Source organism: Tripterygium wilfordii, chromosome 21 (assembly GCF_013401445.1).
Source record: "Tripterygium wilfordii isolate XIE 37 chromosome 21, ASM1340144v1, whole genome shotgun sequence".
NCBI classification, from domain to species: Eukaryota; Viridiplantae; Streptophyta; class Magnoliopsida; order Celastrales; family Celastraceae; genus Tripterygium; species Tripterygium wilfordii.
In genome coordinates this window covers 13,210,139-13,232,781 of record NC_052252.1, presented here as the reverse complement: position 1 = coordinate 13,232,781, position 22,643 = coordinate 13,210,139, and the positions used below count along the sequence as shown (strand labels likewise).

Here is a 22,643-nt window from a genome sequence, read left to right as displayed (position 1 = left end):
TATGCATCCTATACAATGTAATTGGTAGATGAAAATGAAACGGCGGAAGCAGACACCAAAAAAATTTAAAAGACAGAAAAAAAAATGAATAACATCAATCATATTTGATAAGATCAACCCACACAGATGTATAAAATATTAAAATCAACCAACACATATGATCGAACCACTGGTGCAGAATATGCGAACTAACAGATATATTGATGTAGTAGCGCTGGTAATAGAGAAGATTAACAAGACAAGGATAACCTAGCTTTCAAGGCTCCCATTCTTTCTCGACCTAATTTTCAGGATAGATTCCTCTCTGCCCCAGAACCCTCTTAATAACAGAAAATACTAAAACATAACACACTAATAGTAATAGGAAAGCTACAAATGGACCACTAACCTACCACCACGTGTTACACCTGCTTTTTCTTGCCCTTCCTGTAATACAAAATACTAACAGGTCTATCAGTATTCTATCTCTTTGGCAATGACTATTCACATCATCAACCTGTGGAAAGCACCTTTTCCCTTTCTTACTCCCGCTGTAGCAAAACAATGTCGACAAAAATATCTGTAGACCCAGGCAGTTTCAACTTGCCAAAGAGGAACCTGTACATTGTATATGGGTTAGCATAGCAAAAATATCCACCAGATGTTACCTTCATCAGCCCAGAAGGTATTGCAAGTCCTCTACAGTGAGGCGAGTCTCACGACTGCCAGTTTCATCCTCTCCATATGCAGATGCAGCCATCTCCCTTTTCTTCTGCTGCAAAGATAGCAAAAAACTTGTATGATCAATTATAAAACCCAAAGAACACGCAAGAGACAAAAAATTTAATTAGAGAAATTAAGAATAGAAAGTTATAAATGCCAATACCCATCTAAAAGTAAATACCAGAAACCAAACCAACTTATACAGTAACACAGGCTATTATTATTTTCAAAGAATCCCCCGTTTTGAAGGGTAACTACCCAATAACTGTTCTCAAGATGAAGTTTCAACAGATGAACACAGCACAGCAAGCTTAGAAAACAAAATATCTTTCAAGGCTAACCAGTAACTCCTAAACTGAACCGATTATCAATTTAAATGATAGAACTACAAGCCCAATAGATAATGTGTAATTTTACATTATGAGCAAAGGAGACAGTCCGAGACAACCAACAAATACCTGAAGGGCTAAAATACGATCTTCAACTGTATCTTTTACGGTTAACTGCCAAACTTTAACAGGACGAGTCTGTCCAATACGATGTGCTCGATCAATTGCCTGATCTTCAGTTGTAGGGTTCCACCACGGTTCCAGTAGAACAACATTACAAGCAGCAAACAGGTCCAATCCAAGACTAGCAGCTTTCAACGACATAATCATAACAGTAACCTACAAGCATAGATTTAATTTCGGGAGTAATTCCACAGGGCACAGGAATTGACATGTGAGGACAAAACCTTAAAACACTGCCCTCCCTCTATAATACAAAATTTAGCCCATAAAAAGTACAAACCTCAGGGAGAGTGTTAAAATCCTTCACAGCCTTATCTCTAGCAACAATAGACATTGTTCCATCTAGTCTTCTATATTGAATGGAAGAATTATGAAGATAAGTTTCAAGCAAATCTAGCATCTTTGTCCACTGAGAAAATACTAAGGCTTTCTCTCCCACAGCCACTGATTGCAGGATCTCAAGAGTAGCCTTGATTTTTGAAGAATCACATGGGGACCATTCAGAACACTCAAGAGCATTCACAGGCTTGTAGGAGATACAACTGTTTAATATAGTTTTGGAGAACACCGAAGCCACATGGAGCTGAACTTTGCAGTCCATGGCTGGGCAATGGTTGTCATCACCAGTAAGATGTTCACATATGCATTGCTTACAAAAAACATGACCACAGACTGAAACAACAGCATCTTCAGGCGGATCCTATGTGAGAAAGTAGCAGAACAATCAGGAGTTGATATTTCTCCAAAATGTAATCTTACTGAAATTTTGAAAATGTCGTGAATAATCAAAAGCAAGCATCGATGAGTTGTCCATATACACCATATTTCAGAGTCAAAAGTCAAAACATGCACAAAATATTTGCAATTCTCAATCAGATTGCACTCATGTACTGAAGAAAGCTGAGAGTTACCACTACTGTATAAAGTATGCTTAGTCCCTTTTCTGCCACATCTTTTGCTACATATTTAACGTCCACTTACTTATGGCAACATCTCATGAAGATCAGCAAAAAGAGCAAAGTATAGGTTCTTCTCTTGGATGGAAAACGAGTCGACTAGTTATGCATGTTGTCCATACGACACTCCAACTCATTAAACACCAAGTTATCACCTAAATGTGTCATACACATCAGTAGCACTTTTCTGCCACATCTTTCGCTACATATTTAACATCCACTTACTTATGGCAACATCTCATGATGATCAACAAAAAAAGCAAAGATAGGCCATTCTATTGGATGGAAAAGGAGTCGTCTAGTTATGCATGTGGTCCATACGACACACTTTCAACCCATTAAACACTACGTTATCAACTAAATGTGTCATACACATTGCCACATTGACAGCAATTTAACTGCAAAAAATCAGCAACAGAAAAGTACCAGTAATATGCAAACGTTTGGACCCCAACTAAAGAAGTTGCTATAAAAGTAAACAAAATAAATCATAAAACCATTTAAAAGAGAAGATAGATGATAACACTAAAACAAGCCTACGGAAAAGGGAGAAGACCACATACATTACAGATGTGACAAATGGCTACGGAAGCTTCTAAACAACTCAGAAGAGAAATTTTTTTATCTCGAGGAAGCTTTTTTGCCATCTCAATGGAGGATCTCCACATAGAACCTGAATCCAACCCGCTAACAAGAAGAGGATGATCACAAGCTTGACGAAGGCGCAACAGCATCGACAAAATGTTTACATAATTTTGTTTGACAGTTCCAGCATCGGCGTACCTCTGCATGATTACGTATTTAGAGTTGCAAAGGACTACTCCAAGGATACCAAATGTCAAGTGCAAAAGAAACAGCTAACTTAAACAGAATTTACCATTTGAGACTTTCTGCTCATGGAAAAAGAAAACAGAGAGTAACGGCAAAAATACAATAAGAGACAAAATGGATCTTTTAATTAACCCAGTAATACATACTTTAAACTGTGCACGTGAGTCAAACTCTAATCTGGAGTAAAAATCACGTTGCTCCGATGTAAAATCCACTTTCATATGTTCTACCAATCTGGGAGGTAAGTCGATAATTGGTTTCCCATCAAGAAGCGTGCCTACAATAAACAACAATGATAAATGATAATACATGATTGCAGTATAATGTGCAAATTCTGTTAGCTACCAGCATTAATCAAACATATAAAAATGAAATGTACAGAATTTGGCAGTCGAATTCAAACAAAGTTCACAGTTATTACATATGTAAAGTAAACAATTACAGACAAACATGTGGCCCAGTGGTAGAGTTGCATAGGTGTAACCTAGAGGTCACATGTTCAACTCCTAGGAACGGTTTTTTCGCTTATTATGCGGGGTTAAGGTCTACGTGCATCTTGCATGTCCCCGACCCTGCCCACTCTGAAAGCCTCGTGCAAGGGTGTTGCTCACCTAAAGGAAACAACTAACGGGCAAGACTCCCTCAAAAGAAGCAAGGCCTCGTAAGGACAGTTTTATAAGGTTTACCCGACAACTACATGGAGGCTGTTACTACTTACTACGGTTTGAGCATGTGGATGCTTGAGTTGCAAGTTCACAAATTCTCCACTGCACTACAATGATACATAAGGATGATGAATTATACATGGAATTGATATGCTAATAACCCATAGAGCCTCACCTTTTGTACGACGTAGCATTATTGTCTTCAAAACAGCTTGCAACTTTCTGTACCCTTTTGCTGGATTCCTACAAATTGGCAACTTTAATGTAGACAAGAATGACTCGTGGACAGCATAAGGGTCATATCTTAAGAATCTAAAATAGCTGTAAAGATCATCAATGTCATTTTGGATTGGAGTCCCTGACAAGCACCACCTTCGTTTAGCATGAAGACCCCAACAGGCCCGTGCTACTCGAGTTCTATGATTTTTAATAATTTGTGCCTCATCCAAAACAACCCTAAACCATTCCACATTTGCGAGAGGGCCAGCAACACCTGGGGGGTACTTCCTTTTCTTACTGGATGACAACCCCATAAGCGCAACACCATTCCCTTCAGCCTCTCTCTTTTCATCATCTTCTCCATCAACAAGAGGTTGCTTAGGTACTTCTGCACTGACAATTGAATATGTTGTGAGGACAACATTGGCCTTTGCCAGCTCATAAGGATCTTTTGTCCGATTGCTTCCATGGTATACCAAAACAGAAAAATTATCTTCACCAATCACTATATTATGCAGCGTCTCATTCCACTGCTTTAGGACACTTGTGGGACAGACAACAAGGGTTTTACCAGCTGGCCTTCCTTTTGCTTTCCCCAGACAATTCATTTTATTCAATTCATTGTAGTTTGACATATCTGTAGAATGATAAGCATTTGGCTTCATTCCATCAAGCTTAAAAACCTCATCATCATCCTCCAAATTCAGGGTTTCCGACTCTTCTTTTTTAACATCATCTGACTGTGGCTTAGAAGATGGAGGTCTCTCCATGAGTATGAGAGCAATCATTGATATGGTCTTTCCCAATCCCTGCAAGAGAATGATTCTATAAATTCAAATGAAGCAAAGTGAAGTTTCTTAAGAGCGTACTAGCAAGAGTTGTGGAAGTAGTAAATACTAAATGATATAGAAGCCAGACCTGATCATCCGCAAGAATTCCTCCAGAACAATGCAGGCTCGATGTCTCCTTTTGAATCATCCATGACAAGGCGATTCGCTGTCCATTACATCATAAAATGAGTTGAACACACAAAGAGAATCAGCAAAATACTAGAAAATGCTACATTTCTAGTTTTACCAAATTTATAGAGCAAAGCACGCAAAGCAGGCATGTATACACCCAAACTAACTGAGAACCAGCACATGAATTAAATGCTCGCAAAGGAGAGGAATTTATAACATGGAGTTGACATGTATACACCCAAACTAACCTAGAACCAGCACAGAAAATCACATGCTTGCAAAGGGGAGGAATTTATAGCATCCACAAAAGATATCACAAGTAATCCGTTAGGCTAATTGCCTGAGTTTCTGGCAAACATAATATAGCAACTTACTCAAAATTCAGCTAACCTCACACTCGTAAAGAGAAAGGAAGGCTAACTTAAAGCTGTCAGTACATTTTCAAGAACAACTTTTCCGGATAATCCGCTCATTCCGTGCCTTGGTTTTATGCATAATATCAGTTTTAGAGGATGGTGCCATTGAGACTTCTATAGCAATGCCTTATTTTTTAAAAGGTATATTTTCAAATGTCAGAATAAAGTGCCAAAGTGGAGAACTAAACGAGTATCACTATATCATTCTTATCATTGGAAGGGGAAAAAAAAAAAGTGAAGAGAGAGGGGTACCATACATAGACCCATAACATGGATAAACATGGTGGGTTGTAATAAAAAATGTATCATTACTCTGATGTTACAATATCAACAAGAATTCCGTCCACTTGCCTTTTTCTTTGCTTTTGCAATTGAAATTTTCCATTCCAAGCACCAAAACACAAACAAGAGTTTCCATTTCACCCAAGCTTGCTATACTAGGTAACTAATCGGTACCCTCGTCTTCTAAAACCTCCATTACGTCCATACTCTTAAATCCGCTGATCTATTTTCAACTATCATTGACCTCACTACAATTTGATAAAATTAGAGAAAGGAAGGACAAAAGTCACAAAACCTGATGCCTAAAAAGAGTTGCTGCCAAAATACCATCTGGTGGACTAGCTTCGCATTTTGGCTGAGAAAGATCCTGCAATTCATGATAAAAAATTTAAACTCTATAATATCAGTCATCACCAACAGCATATATGACCTTGTGAAAAAAGGAGCAAGTGAAGTATAAATTCTAGCACATATGCACAGACAGGGGGAGGGGAGAGAAAAAAAGATAGAGAGATTGTGCACAATGACAATAATTTTCCAATAATTAAAAGTGATGCACTGAGAATATACGTATCTTTGAGCAACGAATTACATTAGTTTTTGTCTCATTTTGAGTTTGATTGAGGATTGATACTGCTTAATTAGTTTATAATTACAATCTCAGGTAAAATGACATAAAGTGAAGGAAAGAGAGCAAAAAGAGTTGATTTCCCACCCAGAGGCAAATCCCGATCGATTGGAAGTCATTCCCAATTGAACGGACGGAAGATCAAGATATTTTTTTGGGGACATAAACAAACCCCGATCGATCGGACACTATTTTTGATCAATCGAAATTGTGATTTTCAAGCTCAACAGCACACTTTCGCGAAATCTTCCCAAATCCAAGTGGGCTCGAACCAAAACGACAAACTTTCAAGATAAATGACACAACGGTTTTAGAGGGTATAAAAGGATGTAAGGTAGGTCTTTATTTGAACTTTGGGAGCTAAGGTTTGGATATTTGTTTAGGAGGAGCCATTGGAGCTTGGAGAAAAAGATGAATCTCAAAGGGGTTTCTTCTATAGTTCTATTCCTCTTTTATTCTTACAATTATGGCTTTCATTCATTGTATTGATTTATATTTGAACTTCATGAATGGTTAAATACTCTTGCTAAGATCCTAATGTAACCTAAGACTGATGATTCAATGAACTTGGTTTTTTTATTTCTTGATTCCTATTCTTTGTTGATTGTCTATGAGTATGCTTACTTGATGCTTTTAGGTATTTGACCATTATCAATTGATTTGCTGCCTAGGTTGAGACCAGAAGGAGATACCTATGATTTGTTTCTCACCATAAACACAATAGGTTGTATAAACCATAGGAATATAGAGACATGACTTATGCAAAGAGGTTAGGGAGACCGACTGTCAACAAGAGATAGTAATTAGAGGTTAAGAAGCCAAGGGCGTTGAGTCAAATAAGAGATGATGAAATTAAGTACCTTAGTGCTTTTAATACTTGATTTACATCTGTTATTTCACTTATTTTATGTTAGATATTAGTCAAATCATCAAATCGATTCTCCAAATAGTGTAGGATTTAATCCTAATCGGTACTTAATTAGTTGTCAACATATCCATATGGCAACAATACTCATCTCGTCAATTTATTACTTGTACGCTTACAATATATTTCACAACAGAAAGCAATTAACAACAGGAATCACCGGCTATCAACACCAACCTGCAATGCAACTCGAAAAGCTACCGGGTACCATGATTCATCATTCTCAACATGCCCGTGGTTTTGATGATGAGTTCTATGAATAATTCTCCTACAAATTCAACACAAAAAATAATTACACAAGCAACAAAACCAAAACCTGTAATTAAGGGGGAAAAAAAAGTAGCTTTGAACAAAATAATGTAATTACCAATCATGACCAAGAATAAACATAGCCCAAAACATGGCCCCTTGAGCAAACCAATATAGAGGGCACACGAGCCACTTATTAAGATAAGTCGTGGCTGGCTGCCAAATACCATTACAACATTTCTAACAACATGGCTCATTGACAAAGGTGTGGGGATGATGATGACCGAAAATAGCCTCCACTGAGATGAGACACGTGGCATGAAAATATTGAGTTGAGAGTGACACATTACAGTCTACAGAGGTACCAAAAATGCTCACACCGAGTTGCTAACCCAAGTGTATAGCCAAGCAAACGATACCCGTGGAGTCAGAAAACACTGCACCCAAGAAGAGCAAACATCTCGGTACAAAACCGAGCAAAGTCACCTCAAAAAATCATGGGTGACCGAACACCAAAGGAAACCGAGAATCAGGAGAAGATTAATCCTCCGGAAAATCCCCTCAAAGGATGTCACTCATATTCATATAAAAGGGAACCTCCACTGTCAGGTAAATGATCCGCAACTCTCAAGTCTCAACTCTTGATTGCTAAAAGTGAGAGGTCCGTGCAAACTTTATTGTACTACTAACACTTCAACTGACTTAAGCGTCGAAGAGTCCCTCGGGGACTTAGCTCATGTTTTATCACGTGCATATCACTGAAGCACAACCTGAGAAATCACTTCCAGACGCCAGCCTAACCATATGATATGTCAACAAGACCAAACCAGTTTTGACGTCATCATGTTTTATTACATTTTGTATATTTCTACTTTGTCATTACCTATTAAAAGTAAACATTACATGTAAAATTAAAAGTAGTAAACATCACATGAAAATTAAAAGTATCAAATGAAAGCATTTCATGCAAGAATAAGAGGAGACAAAAGTGGGACCCATGCTCTGAACTTTCATCATTTGTGGGCCCCACGTAAATTTACGAAAAAAATAAAAACTGTATAGACGCTATAAAGAAGCTCCGATTCTTTGCAGCCAGCGATTCCGCTGATTCTGCTTGCGATTTGGTAAGGCGTTGAACTCCAGCAGCCCGCACAACGGGACCACCGAGTACAATGCCTTAGAGCAAACACAATGTTGGTTTTTGCTAGGGCATGGATAATGTATGGAGATATGTGTTTTGTTGATGTGACAAAGGTTTTAAAAACCGGACCGGACCGGCCGGTCGGACCGGTCCAACCAATGACCGGCCACTTGTCAAGTCTGGTTAAGGTGTCAGAACCGGTAATTTACGAACCGGGATGTTTTCGATGAACCGGCTAGTTTTTCGGTTGAACTGGTAAGAATCGGTCCGGTTTTGACCGGTTCGGTTCATTAATTAAAGTTAATAAAATATTTTTGAATTTTGTTATTTGTATGGTTTGAACGCATAACCTTTTGTTCATTAAAAAAGGCTTTAACCACTAGGCTATAAGACTTTCTTTGTTTAAAATGATACTTTATTTAAATATATTGTATTTTTATGAAGTTTTCTTATATATTATATGCATATAATATAAATATATATATAAATAATTCATTACGTTAAAACCGGTTCTAACCTAGTTTGAACCTCGGTTGAACCGTGAACCGAAGACTTTTTCGGTTTGATGACCGGTTCGGTTTTAAAAACGTTGGATGTGACAGTATTGATAGATATGTTTTGTTGATGTGATAATAAAATATACTTGTACAACGTTGTAAATTTACTGACTTTACTTTTTATATAATAAAGGTGAGACTCAATATTAATTTGAATGTAAAATGTGTCTGTGAGATGTGAAACCCACTTGTTAGAGCAAACATATGGACATGGCCAATGCCATGCCCACATCCGTACTCCAACAAAAATGGGCAAACAAATTTGATCCATTAGAGCTTCTTTTTTGAGAAGGATCATTAAAAAGACACTTCATGCCCTATTAAAAAGTGACCATTGTAATCCATTGTAATTGTTCTTACCAAACTGGCGGAAAATTACCCAATGTTTTGCAAGTTCAAAACTTGAGGGGCTTTTTCACAAAGCAAGTGGGCGCTTGTCTGGCACTGCACATGCATTTTTTGAAAGGCTTTAAAACTGACAGCCCGCAAGTTTAAAAGGAGTATATATATATATAATGTTGAGACATGCAACATAATTGAATCTGTGTACTCTTTACATACCATGTAGTGAAATCCCTAATTAAGCTTGCGAATTTCATCACTTACCTATCATGATCGGGCAGATTTAGTTTATTATATGGGACATGACGATTAGTCCTTGCCACATTAACAAGCCCCCTGGCATCTTCCTTGATATAGAATAAATTAGGTCGAACATAGCCTCGCTTTATGGTCTCCAGAGCCATAGCAAACTCACCCTTCTCGCGAAGAAAGGGAACAAGGGTCATATAAGTCACCCTATCTAGTTCACAATCATTCTCACATAGTTTGTGACACCAATTCTTAGCTTCCTCCAAATTCTTATCAAGACAAAACTTTATGATAAACGCACCGTAAGTTGCGGAATCTGGTTGCACACCCTTACTCCTCATTTCGTCATACTGTCCAATAGCCTCTTGAAGCATATTCTCGGAAACCAATCCTCGCATCCTAGCATTATAACTCCTCACATTAGGAACAATATTCTTGCTCACCATTAAATCCCACATCTTCTCTCCATCTGCAAACCGTCCACTCAAATAGAAAGCATGGAGTAGTGTAGTGAAAGTGATTACATCAGGTTGTATTCCATCCTTCTCCATCTCATCCATCACTGCAAGTACAGAATCCAAAGCACCCATCTTACAAAATGCATTGATGACAATATTATATGATACTCTGTCCGGTTCTATCCCCAATTTCGGAGCCAGTTCTCCGAATATCTCCTTAATCTTTGGGAACTCTCGGGAATTAACGCACGCTGACAACAGTGCATTGAGAGAGCGAACTGTGCGCTGGCAGTTCAACTGAGGCATTTCATCGAACAAGCTGCGGGCGTAATTAAACATCTTATACTTTCCGTAAAGAGAAATGAGGCGAGCAGTGCATGCTTCGTCAGTAATGTCAATGACTTTCTTCTGGTATTCAAGGAATTCGTTAACGAGGGTAGGCATGTTTGCTGAGGCAAAGCGGCGAACGACTTTCATGTTCTTGTAACGGTGGCCATGGAACTCTGGGATTTCGAATAACTTTTTGTATCTCTCAATCTTTAGGAGTTTGCATTCATTGGCGGTGGCTGTGGTGATAGCCTTGGTGATGGGGTTGTAATGCTTGTTGGTGAGGAATAAGCCGTGGAGGCGTCTGTAAAGGGACGACATGGAAGTTTTTCCGGTGATTTCAGCAGGGGAAAATGAGAGGGTTTAAGAGATCTCCTACCATGAACCTAAGAGGTTTACATAGTTTACCTTATGGGTTTTTGTGCACAGAGAAGCGAAGAAGACGATGGTTATGAGAAGATGAGCAAGCTATGAAATGATGTCAACAATATCATTCACGTTTTAGAACACTCGGAGCAATAGATCATATAATTGCGCTTGCGCAGTAAAAAAAAAACGAGTATTTAAATGCTTATCACAGAGTACTAAAAAGAGGAGTTGTCTCCCCCATAAAAAGTAATGATTTTTTTTCCAACATATCATGGGATGCACTATTCAAACCTCCATCCCTATAACTCTAGACAAACCCTCCCTATATGAGCATCCACAATGAGATGATTTTAAAGTGCTTGAGATGATACTTTCTTGATAAATTAAGCGTTAGATGTTCACAATAGATACTTGAGATGATACTTTCTTGATAAATTAAGCGCTAGATGCACACTTGTGATAAAAAATGACACTTGTAAAATTAGTCCATACTTGATCTTTGAAGTGTATGATAATTGATGAATAGTGAAGAGAGATGATGAAAAGGAAGAGAGATATGATGAAAAGTAAGAGAGAGATGATGAAAAGAACGAGAGAGAAGATGAAAAGGAAGAGAGAGGGAGATGATGAAAAGGAAGAGAGAGAGAATAAAGAAAATGAATATAGAGTGTTGGAATGTATGGAGTGTTGATGAATAGTGTAGGTTGTAGGACCCAATCACCCAATTAAATTATGCCACCTAAGAGAGAGTAGAAGAGAGAGAATATAATTTAGTGAAATTTAGAGTATGTGCTCAAGTAGCACCATTGTGGATGCTCTATCATCTCATCAATCAATCACATTAAGAATCTCAAAAAGCTTTCATCAAGACAAATGTGAGAAGAGATTCCCACGCCATCCCTTTGTTTTTCTTTTTTTTTTTTTTGCATGGGAATCCGTGATATATATTATTGTGAATTGTATTGATTGCTTCCTCAAAAAAAAAACAAAAAAGAAAAGAATTGCATTTGATCCACAATTATAAGTTATCTCAATTATTTGAGCGGTAAATATGCAACACGAACTCACCTCACGGGAATCTTATATATTCAGACCCCCACCTATAACTCTATAACCCAGCTCCAATTGTCTTTTTTTTTGTCTTTTTTTGATAATTCATGGTCAATAAACGTGAGACCACTATGCTCCAACAAGCGTGAATTCCTCTTGTACCTCTTGTATATACACCTATATATATCTCCCATTTTCCTTGCATCTCTTGGAATCCTCTTGTAACCCAACCTCGTCATTCCTACTGAAATCTCTTCCCAAAGTGGGCCTTTAGGACCCATCTCTTGTTACCTTGAATCGAGCCTACTTCTCAGATTAATTAGTGCAAGTATCTCCGCCTTTAGCCATCTCGACGAGATCGGTTCGTAGCTCCCACTTCTGCTAAAGTGCGGCCGAGATCTATTGTGGATATGGATTACTTCAGCGATCTTTTCCACTATCATTTGCCAAGCAATTTAAGTGAACATGTAAATACATATACTGATTTAATAATTTAAAGTAAATATTTTTTATTTAGTGTATTTGTTATTTAGTTTATTTTTTATTTGGTAGGGTGATTTTATCTTAGCCGAAATAAAGCAAGAAGACGAACATGCGGATGAGATGGCAGATAATATCAAAGTTGACGATAGATGTGAATTTGAAACTGATATGGTATAATGTTTTAGTCTATCAAAATATGAGCTATTTTGTTATGTTGAATGAATATTCATAAGTTTCTAATAAGATCTAACACATTATCAGGTGTTCAAATCACGGCAATCGTTGATCGATTGGGTTCAACAAACTGGATGCAAATTGGGATATATCATCGTCATTTATAGATCAAATATTGGTGGGCTCGGTAAAAAACATAGATTACAATTCAAATGTGATCGCGGTGGCAATTATCAAAGCAAGAAACCCTCGCTGAAGCAGGCTGGCACCAAAAAAATAGAATGTCTATTCAAATTGAGAGGGAGGAAAATGAAGCACGAAGATGATTGGATGGTGGAGGTGGTGTGTGCGGAGCATAATCATGATACAACATCATATATGGAGGGACATCCATACCCCGGTCGGCTTTCTGAAGTTGAAATTCAAATTATGGTTGACATGTCTGCTAGAAATTCCAAGTCACGAGACATATTGACGGAGTTGAAAAAGCGAGATCCAAACAACGTGAGCACCATCAGAACTATATACAATGCACGAAGAAGCACAAGACCGCTGAGAGATCGGGTCAATCACAAATGCAATCTGTGTTCTCATTCCTCAATGACCATGAATACTTTTTCGATTATCGAGCAAACCATACAACCAATGAGCTTGAAGATTTATTCTTTGCACATCCTGGCTCGCTAGATCGATTGCGTGCATTCCCGAACGTGTTGTTGATGGATGCGACATATCAGACCAACAGGTACGGGTTGCCTCTCGTAGAAATTGTTGGTGTTACTTCAACTAGTCGACTTTTTGCATAGCGTTTGCATATTTAAACTCAGAAAAAGAGGCCAGTTATACATGGGTTTTGGAATGTTTGCGATTCGCAATGCATGGATGCACTAGCCCACGAGTTATCGTTACAGATAGAGAGTTGGGGCTGATGAAAGCGTGTGCTCAGGTATTTCCAGAGGCTTCGAAAGTACTCTGTAGATGGCACATTTATCAAAGTATTTTAACCAAATGCAAACCATTAATGCAAGACAATAGAGCATGGAATGCATTCTACCACATGTGGACTACGGTGATCGAGTCTGAAAATGAGAGTGCGTACATAAGTAATATGGAACGCCTTGAAGTAGTCTTACAGAAGTTCCCGGTAGTGATAAAATATCTGAAAGATGTATGGTTGACACCATATAAGAAGATGTTTGTATCCGCCTGGACCGACAAATATCTGCATTTCGGGAACCACACGACTAATAGGGTCGAGAGTCAGCATGCTAAGCTAAAAATATATTTGAGCTCATCACAGTCAAACTTGGAGAGATCCATGTCATGGATCTATGAGGTTATCTTGTCTCAAGATACAGCTATCAAAGCTAGCATTGAGAGAAGTCGAACCATCGTCCAACACCGATTCAATATACAACACCTTCGGGATTCATGTGGTTTTGTTTCAATCGAGGCGTTGAATCTAATGTTGATCGAATTTGAGCAGTTGAAAGATGTTGAACAAATTGCTTACAAATGTGGATGTCACCTTCGTAGGAGCTACGGACTACCGTGTGCTCACGAACAAGCCATGTACGTGAGCAAGGGTCATTCTGTACCGCTTGATGCCATTGATAGATTTTGGAGAAAGCTTGATCTATTGCCTTGTCAGACGCTTGAGGATGATGACATCGATTGTAGCGCTGATGTACAAATGTTCACAGAACATTTCAAGCAGCAGACAAGACATGTTAAACTCAGTTGGCTAAGGAAATTGAGGGAAATATTCAAACCTGCAATAACTTCTCTCCGTGAACCGGCTGTGAAGACCAACACTAGAGGGCGTCCGTCCACAAAGAAAAAGGTAGCCACCACCACCCTAACAATCCAACTGCATCTATTGTTGATGGGACTGATTTTGTTCAGCCTCAGCCTCGGGAGCCTCACAGACACAGTTCCTCATCCGGACGCCCCTAATCGAAGATTTTTTAGTACGATTTTTTGCAATCTTATGAACCAGAGAGACACAGTTGCTCCTCAATTTACAATACTTAGTCTCTCTCTACATAGGGAAGTTCGATGCTAAGAAAGGAAACTACTCTTTACGATCCTATATTGATCAGTTTCTAGCTATACTGTATCCTTACATTAGGGACGTACGAGATGTAAAAGCTGATGGAAATTGCGGCTTTCGGTCGATAGCTGTGTGTCTTGGTCATGGGGAAGATGAATGGCCCAATGTTCGGTATAACCTGATGGCAGAGTTGGACGCATTTTGGAAACAATATGTTGATATACTTGGCGGTGAAAATAGGGCATACAGTGTTAAACACTTACTGAACTTTTTTCGAGATGATGTTGCAGCACCATTTGAGTACTGGATGACAATGCCAGACATGGGTCTATTGATTGCTTCTGCATACAATGTGATATTGCATGTTCTTCATCATGCAGAGAGTTGGACATATCTACCACTACGTACAGCTCCTCCATCACCCTATCAGCGCGTTGCCATCGCTATAGTGCACGTAAATGGTAATCACTACGTCAAAGTTGGTTTGACAAGGAATTATCCAATGCCTCCCATCACACCTGAATGGATTCACTGTAGGCATACTTGCGCAGCTGCATGGGCGACTCCGTATGCGGAACGATTAGATGCGTACATGCACTCATATGGATTCATCAAATCTTCATCCGAAACTTTTATTCATGTGCTTGAATAAATTATTGTCTATATCTTACAAAATTATGAAACTAATATCAAAAAACTATAATTTCTATTTTCTTTACACAAAAATTAAAAAGAAAAATAATAATTAAAAAAAACCAAACATATTAATCAAAATCAAAGCATTTAAATTAATAAATGTATATGTATATATCTATATATATATATATGTTTAGTATATGTATATGTATATGTATATATCTATATATATATGTACGTAATATATATATATATATACACACATATATGTGTGTGTGAGAGATGTGACATGACATATACTCAAAAAAAAAGAAAAAAAAGAAGAGGGGACATGACATGACAATCTAGGGGAGAGGGTTTAAAATAGGGGGGTTTATTTATCCAAACCCATATATCATCCGTCAACACTTATTTTTAACATCCGATTGAGAATAATTCACAATCTTCCATCCTGAGGTTATGTTGCACTGACACAATTATTTTATAAATTTTTTTTAATCTATAAATAAATGTTAGAGATAAATAGACCAATATTTTAAAAATTAGATTGTGAATCGTGTCAGTAGACAACTGAAAAATGGTTTAACCGGTCTGCCGGTTTCATTTAATTAATTTAAATTTTGATAATTCATAATAAATTATAAAATACTTGTAAATTATTAGAAAAATACTAGAAAAATTAGAAAAAAATACTATAAATTAAATCCATTTAAATAAAGTAAAAAACACAATCATAACACTCTCAATCTCAAATTAAACACAATATTACTAAATTCAATATCAAATTAACAAACATTTTTATAAGAAAGTCCAATAAAATCATATAAATTATAAAAATCCAAGTCCAACATAACCATTTATATTTCAATTAGGTTCAACTTTTACTCTTAGTTTTTTTTACTTATTTATTTTCATATTTTGTTATTTTTTATCAAAAAATTCTTAATTTTGAATTTTTTAAACCAGACAACGGATATTTATACAGAAAACCGACCGATTGAATCGGTATTTGACCAAACCGATATTTTATTAAATTGTATCGGTGATCCCTCGGATTTTCTGTTAAACCAGTATTTTAAAACACTGAGATAGACTTGACATATGTCATCCTTTAAATGAACTTGGACAAAAAATTTTGATGAGTAGATGCACGTGAATGAAAGTGCTAATTAAAAAAAATGAAAATATGTGACCATGCATGTGAATGAAAAAGTTAATTAAATAAAGTGAAATGAGCATGCACAAACAATGTGAAATCTCAACGTGATGAACTTACGCGTCTGCATGGATTGTACAATAAGTATGAACATTTTAATTTAAAAAAATCAAAGCAACAAAACCCATTACAAACCATAACGAAATACAACAATAATTTATTATATTAATAATTAGGACAGAACAAACATTCACTAATTCCTACTAGGGCAGGACCTCTTAGTGTGTCCTACAGTGTGACAAAGACCACAACGATGGGGTCTACGAGCAACATCCCTAGCATCCATCTCATTGTGAAGGCGAGTGGACTGAGGCCAACCTTTCTTACTCCTTCGCAAATTAGGATCTGGAACAATAACTAGGCCATAATAAGTTGGCCAGGTCGACTGGTCTGGTACTGGAAAAAAACATCAGAGCCCAAGTATTGAGATAACTCTGCATGGAATAAAACTCGTCCACGAACTGAGACCGATTAATTCTTTGGACAGAACATACAACAATAACATGCAAATTTACAACAATAATAGCATGTACATGTGCCATTGCCCAAGTTAACAACATTTGAAAGTCGAGGTCTGGACGGATTACTTAATCTTGATAATGCACGTTTCATTTCAAATATCTCTGGTTGGTGATGAAACATTTCCACCTCATATGCATTTGATTATTGTCTCAAACCCTGCAATTTCAAATCTATCTTTGGTGTGAATTCAGCTCCAAAAAAAGCCAAGCGTCACCTTGTTGTCGACGAAGGGTATAATATGCATTACACCTGTAGAAGGTTAGTCGCATCAATGCTGTGATTGGTAAAACACGAGCAGCTTTCAAGACACCGTTAAAAGCTTCAACCATATTTGTAGTCATATGTCCCCACCTTCGTCATACAATAATGTCCAAGATGCCAGAGGAATTTTCCGCAACCATCGAGTAACAACTCCATCATCGATGGTGTCAATCTCGGCTAACAATTTTTCATACTGAGCTTGTTGGGTGAGTAAGGACATCCTGTGGACTACATTTTTCACATTGTTTGTGCATACTCATTTCACTTTATTTAATTAACCTTTTCATTCACGTGCATGGTCAGATATTTCCATTTTTTTAATTAGCATTTTCATTCACATGCATCCACTCGTCAGAAGCTTTTGTCCAAGTTTATTTAAAAGCTGATATATATGTTAAGTCTGTCTCTAACATTTATTTGTAGATTTAAAAAAATTTATAAAATAATTGTGTCAGTGTCACATAGACTCGAGATAGTAGATTGAGAATTATTCTCAATCGGATGTTAGAGTGAGAAATAAGTGTTGTACGGATGATACATTGGAAAAAAATTCCTGAAAGTCTAGTATGTTCTTCATTCCATTACTATTCACAGAACTTTTGTTTAAATTAGATGACGCTAACAAGTAAGAGCACCCACAACAGCTCTTGTAAACTGCTACTGTCTGCCATTTTACAAGAGCAAACATAAAAAGAGTCATAAAAACAAGCCACAGTGGTCCCTGTATAATACAGGACGTGGCCCTCTAAATTGCAGTGATGCTACAGTGCTCTGCTACATCTAGCGAAGCACTGTAGCTCTTCTAAACATTTTTTAATATTTAAATGACAGAGACGTACAAGACCTGACTTTATGATATCCAATTATTATTTTGTTTTAATGGCAGCCATTTATTTGACTTAATTCATTTAAGTTTAAATTTTTTTTGCCCTCAATCAGTTTCTTTTAGGGATTTTGAGCTCGTGTGCTTCTAGGTCCGTTCGGTCTAAAATTCTAATATTGTATTTTTATTTTTTGATAATTAAGTGTAATGTGTATACAAGCCAAATAACAACTTTTAGTTGATAACTAATTGTATACATCATTATATTTTAAATATTTATTTGATATTAGTATTTTATTAGAAATGATGTTGTCAAAAAATATATTTTTTCATCTAAAATACAATAGGTAAAAATTAAAGAGAAAATATATAAAAAACTGATTGGATAAATGATTATTTTAAGTTATAGAGGATGGTTTTAAAGGAGCTGATGTGGAGTGTCGTTAAATTGTAATTCTGTAAAACTGTAAAATGACTCAGTTTACTGTATTTTAGAGATTCTGTTAAGAGGAGCTGCTGGAGCTGCTCTAACACATATAGATACGGAGGTTTTTAAATAAAATTTTCTGTTTCTGATAAAAATATATATATATACGGAGGTTCGTGCAAAGCAATCCTGACTAACAACATAGGGAGGTTGCGTGAAAATCCACTTTCCAAGGACAACAAAACCAGGCAAAGCCCATGATGACTGTGTCCGTGTTGCTTTTCCCACTTTCGAAGCACAAATTAGGCACATACAATAGTGATACTGTGAGGTATAAAATTGTGGTGCTGTGAGGTGAGTTTGAACAAAAAAGCTATTTGACGCCTCACTTTTAAAATTATGGTGCGGTGCTGTGAGGTGCGTTTGACCTATCTAAATTACGATTATATTAGATGATTAATAATATTAATATTAATATAATATTACATTATTTACATTATTTATTTTTGTGAAAGGTACATTAAATTATTTTAAATATTATTTAATGGTTAATTTATTAATATATTGCATATCAAATTATCAAATACCCATATTTTTTTTTGAAAGGAACCCCCATATTGCAGTTTATTGTATTTAATAGAGCAGAAACAGAAAGTGGGCTGGGGAACGTGGTCCAACGTCATGCGTGATTGGGCTGCACCAAACACTTTTGGCCCGTTGCGTCTAGCCTAAACACGAAATGTGGTATTCAAACGTTCTGCCAAACCCAATCAATTATCATCCTAAAAAACGTGGTAGGACAAAATTTTCTCACATAAATTTATTATTTATCTAGAACCCCTCTTTCTCTCTAACTATTCTCCATCTACATCCTCTCTCTCCTACCATTCTCCTGCAACCCTCTCTCTTTCCAACCACTCTCCGTATGCAACCTCTTTGTCTTTGTCTTTATCCTTTGTAGACGACACCTTAGATCCGATGATGAGGAAGACGACACCGTATCTTCACAGGTTGGTTTGTTTAAGTTGGTGGGCTGCTGTTGTTTTTTCTTGGCTTGTTGGCAACAGTTCTTATTTGAGGGGCGGCTTTAGCTACTGTGTTCGCTGTTTAGAATCTTCCATGGTGTGGGTTTGCTTGGGGTCTTTCATTTTGTGGATTTGTTTGTTTGGGGTCTTTTATGCGTTGGCTTTGGTGTTTGGAGTCTTTCATGTTGTGGGTTTGTTTGTCTTTGATGCTTATGTTGTTTTTGCTTTAGAGCTGATTGGAGTGCTCTCCTCTTTCTCTGGATGTTCAAAACTCTATTCAAAGTAAATAATTACATTATTCTAATGTATAATTACACATTGATAGTTTTTAACTACATTATTCCAATGCGTAATTACACTGATAACTTTTAATTACAAACAACAGTGAATAATTACATTATTCTAATACGTAATTACACATTGATATTTTTAATTACATTATTGTGGTCATACTTACATAGCTCTAACGTTATAATTAAAAATTATCTTCTCAAAATTATATAACAATCTATGGAATCGTCAAAAAGATTGGGTTCAAAACATACAAATATCAATGTGAATCCAATTTGTTTCCTCTTTTGATATCATTTACAATATATATGCAATTACATTGTTTGCAAGTCCAATTACACTCGATAAATTTATAATTTTTTATTATGCTGTCTTAATTATATCTCATAAGTAGTTTGGATGATTACAAAACAACAGTGGATAATTACATTATTTCAATTCGAAATTACACATTAATAATTTTTAATTACATTATTGTGACCATACTTACATATTGATTAAGGCATTATTATGACTCTCGTGAAAGAGAGAGAAAAAGGTAAATATGAGTTGAAGATAAATAGGAGAGAGAAAAATAAATCTAATAAGAAGAGAAGCATGAGAGAGATAAAGTATATCAAAGTTGCAGTTTTGAAATGCGTGAGAGATTTTGAGAGAGAAGCCGAAGAAATAAGTTAAAAACCTAACTTATTTCTGACAATTTATCTAATTAACATCTGATTTATATTGTCAGTTAGATCCTAGAGCTATATGGACAAGTTTATTTATGACAGTTTAACATTTTCATAAAAAACGCCACTTATTTATTTTGGGTTGAAGGACTTGATTGTCAAACAGAAAATAGTGCATCCCATAAATAAATTCATCACTTTACCTCAGAAATCTGAATGCCTTCTGAAATGAATGCCCACTCCAAGCCCAAATAGCACTATCATCACTTTTGAAAGTTTGTTCTTCTCAATAACAATTAGGGCTAGTTTGATAGAACATTTGTAAAGTAACAGATATGCCATTAGAAATGGTAATAGTATAAATATTAGACAATTTTAGTAACAGAAATACTGCTTGAATGCTAGGTAGGTGTTTGGTTGAATTTTTACCGTTAACATTTGTGCTGTGTAGCATATTGGATAAATTACGTGCAGGGGTATTATACATTTTAGTTGTATAGTTGTATCCAAACATACAGATTTTATAAAATCAATAAGTGTATTTAAATTAATTGAAGATAATAATAAATTATAAAATAATTAATAAATTACCAATTTTAGTAGCAGTTGTCGGTGGAGCAGATTCAGGCGCACCTTCCCTTTCAATACGAGTAAGTGGAGGTGAGAGTCGATTTCGTACCTTAGGTCATCCAAGGATATATTTGGATATCAATAATAGATCTGGGGCAAGATTGGAAAAAATTGGGTGAAAATTGTGAAATTGTTCAAAGATGGAGCATTTCAAAAAGTAGTAGAAATGCTGAAAAAAAATGTCTCGGAATTTGTGGCCCAAAATGATTGTTTGATAAGCGTAGAGCATTTATACTAAATACTAGTATAAATACTCGTACAAATGCTCATCCAAACGGGTCCTTAGTCAAATTTATGAAACTTGCAAAATATTAAATCAACAATCAAAACACACGAATTAATGAGAAAAACCTAATAGAAAAAAATTTCAAATCTATCAAGCCATTAATCTTGAAAACAATTCATTATATCAATAAAAATTACACATGATCTAACCTAAAATATCTCAATACATTAAATATTCTGTTTATGTTTTTCTACACTAACAAATGAAATCCAGCTACTGAGTAAACCTTGGCCGCAAGTGGCCAATCCATACTTTTCCTGTTAATTTTCACTAAACTCTACTCCCATAAAGGACAAAAACAAATAGTACAATATTTATCTTTACGATTCTCAACACTACCGAGAAGTTGTGTAGCTAAAATATAATAGGGAAAGTACCTAACTGTATAGTAGAGTGTGCAATATTTATCTTATCTTATTTATAGTCTGATTGGATCGAGCAGAATGGACCATTTAATTATTAATATTATTGAGAAGATTTGAGAGTTTTGACAAGAAAACGTCAGCAAGACAAATTGGTATTTACACCCATCAAAATTATGCGAAACCCATAAATTTAAAGAGCAAAAATTTATGAAGTGTGAATATCGAAGGAGGAAAGATATATATGTCCTCTATTCATATTTGATGCATGAGATCATCATAAAACAACATATGATGGGATGGGTAATTTAAAGGGATTCATGTTAGATTGCTAGTTACAAGTACTTATGCCACTACAAGAATAAAAAACACATATGATTGTAATTGCTAGTTACAAGTATTTATGGCACCAGAGCCCACACTAGTCCAAAGCAACTAAAATTAGAGTTTTGGGCATCAGGCAAGCTTAGGGCACCAAAATTATTTTCAATAACAAATTTGTTTGTAATTATAATATATATAATAGTCTATTTTTGAAAACAAAAGGTTAGTTGGTTTGATGATAAATGTGATGTTTGAAAGTGTTGTCAACTGCTGTGCGGTGTTGTGAGGTGAGTTGAAATGCAAAAGCTATTTGATGCATCACTTTTAAAACTGTGGTGCGATACTGTGAGGTACTTTTGGCGTAAACAAATTACGGTTATATTATAGACTAATAATATTAATATAAAATCACTTAACGTTTACATTGTACATTAATCTAAAATAAAATAATTGACCTAATTTGATTACGTGAGACAATTCAACATATATTGTAAGCATTTGGGAGTGTTGTGAGGTGAGATAAGGTGCTGCGAGATAAAAAACTGTGGTGTTGTGAGTTGAGTTCTACTGTAAAAATGTTTGACGTGTCACAAAAAACTGTGGTACTATGAGGTAAGGT

The 22,643-nt window shown here is 36.1% G+C and overlaps 3 protein-coding genes across 4 annotated transcripts; 1 reads left to right on the top strand and 2 right to left on the bottom strand.

Moving 5' to 3' along the window:
* Nucleotides 1–117: 117 nt before the first annotated feature.
* LOC119988779 (helicase-like transcription factor CHR28) lies at nt 118–7,363 on the bottom strand. Of its 2 annotated transcripts, none has more exons than XM_038833938.1 (9): nt 7,276–7,363; nt 5,841–5,912; nt 4,804–4,881; nt 3,842–4,694; nt 3,148–3,278; nt 2,734–2,955; nt 1,495–1,914; nt 1,161–1,370; nt 118–754 (listed from the first exon to the last, which is right to left on the bottom strand). In XM_038833938.1, exons 3-9 carry the CDS (start codon nt 4,861–4,863, stop codon nt 653–655), a joined length of 1,998 nt encoding a protein of 665 aa, XP_038689866.1. In that variant the 5' UTR covers nt 4,864–4,881; nt 5,841–5,912; nt 7,276–7,363; the 3' UTR covers nt 118–652. The 2 variants fall into 2 exon arrangements, with proteins under 2 accessions (XP_038689866.1, XP_038689868.1); XM_038833940.1 differs by having other exon boundaries at nt 118–751; nt 7,276–7,335.
* Nucleotides 7,364–9,535: 2,172 nt separating this feature from the next.
* LOC119989665 (pentatricopeptide repeat-containing protein At3g13150-like) lies at nt 9,536–10,981 on the bottom strand. The gene has a single exon (XM_038835326.1). It carries the CDS (start codon nt 10,740–10,742, stop codon nt 9,648–9,650), a length of 1,095 nt encoding a protein of 364 aa, XP_038691254.1. The 5' UTR covers nt 10,743–10,981; the 3' UTR covers nt 9,536–9,647.
* Nucleotides 10,982–12,443: 1,462 nt separating this feature from the next.
* On the top strand, nt 12,444–13,303 carry LOC119987944. The gene is made up of 3 exons (XM_038832851.1): nt 12,444–12,494; nt 12,585–12,758; nt 12,947–13,303. The coding sequence occupies exons 1-3, from the start codon at nt 12,444–12,446 to the stop codon at nt 13,301–13,303; spliced, it is 582 nt and encodes a 193-aa protein (XP_038688779.1).
* Nucleotides 13,304–22,643: the final 9,340 nt, after the last annotated feature.

What these genes read in the sequence shown, in the direction of transcription:
- LOC119988779 (XM_038833938.1), bottom strand. Translation starts at nt 4,863, where the DNA reads ATGATTCAAAAGGAGACATCGAGCCTGCATTGTTCTGGAGGAATTCTT. An exon ending in ACTCACGTGCACAGTTTAAA is followed by an intron (nt 2,956 to 3,147) that starts GTATGTATTACT and finishes GTAATCATGCAG; the next exon opens with AGGTACGCCGATGCTGGAAC. An exon ending in ATTTTAACACTCTCCCTGAG is followed by an intron (nt 1,371 to 1,494) that starts GTTTGTACTTTT and finishes CTATGCTTGTAG; the next exon opens with GTTACTGTTATGATTATGTC.
- LOC119989665 (XM_038835326.1), bottom strand. Translation starts at nt 10,742, where the DNA reads ATGTCGTCCCTTTACAGACGCCTCCACGGCTTATTCCTCACCAACAAG.
- LOC119987944 (XM_038832851.1), top strand. Translation starts at nt 12,444, where the DNA reads ATGGCAGATAATATCAAAGTTGACGATAGATGTGAATTTGAAACTGAT. An exon ending in GTGAATTTGAAACTGATATG is followed by an intron (nt 12,495 to 12,584) that starts GTATAATGTTTT and finishes ACACATTATCAG; the next exon opens with GTGTTCAAATCACGGCAATC. An exon ending in AGAAACCCTCGCTGAAGCAG is followed by an intron (nt 12,759 to 12,946) that starts GCTGGCACCAAA and finishes CATGTCTGCTAG; the next exon opens with AAATTCCAAGTCACGAGACA.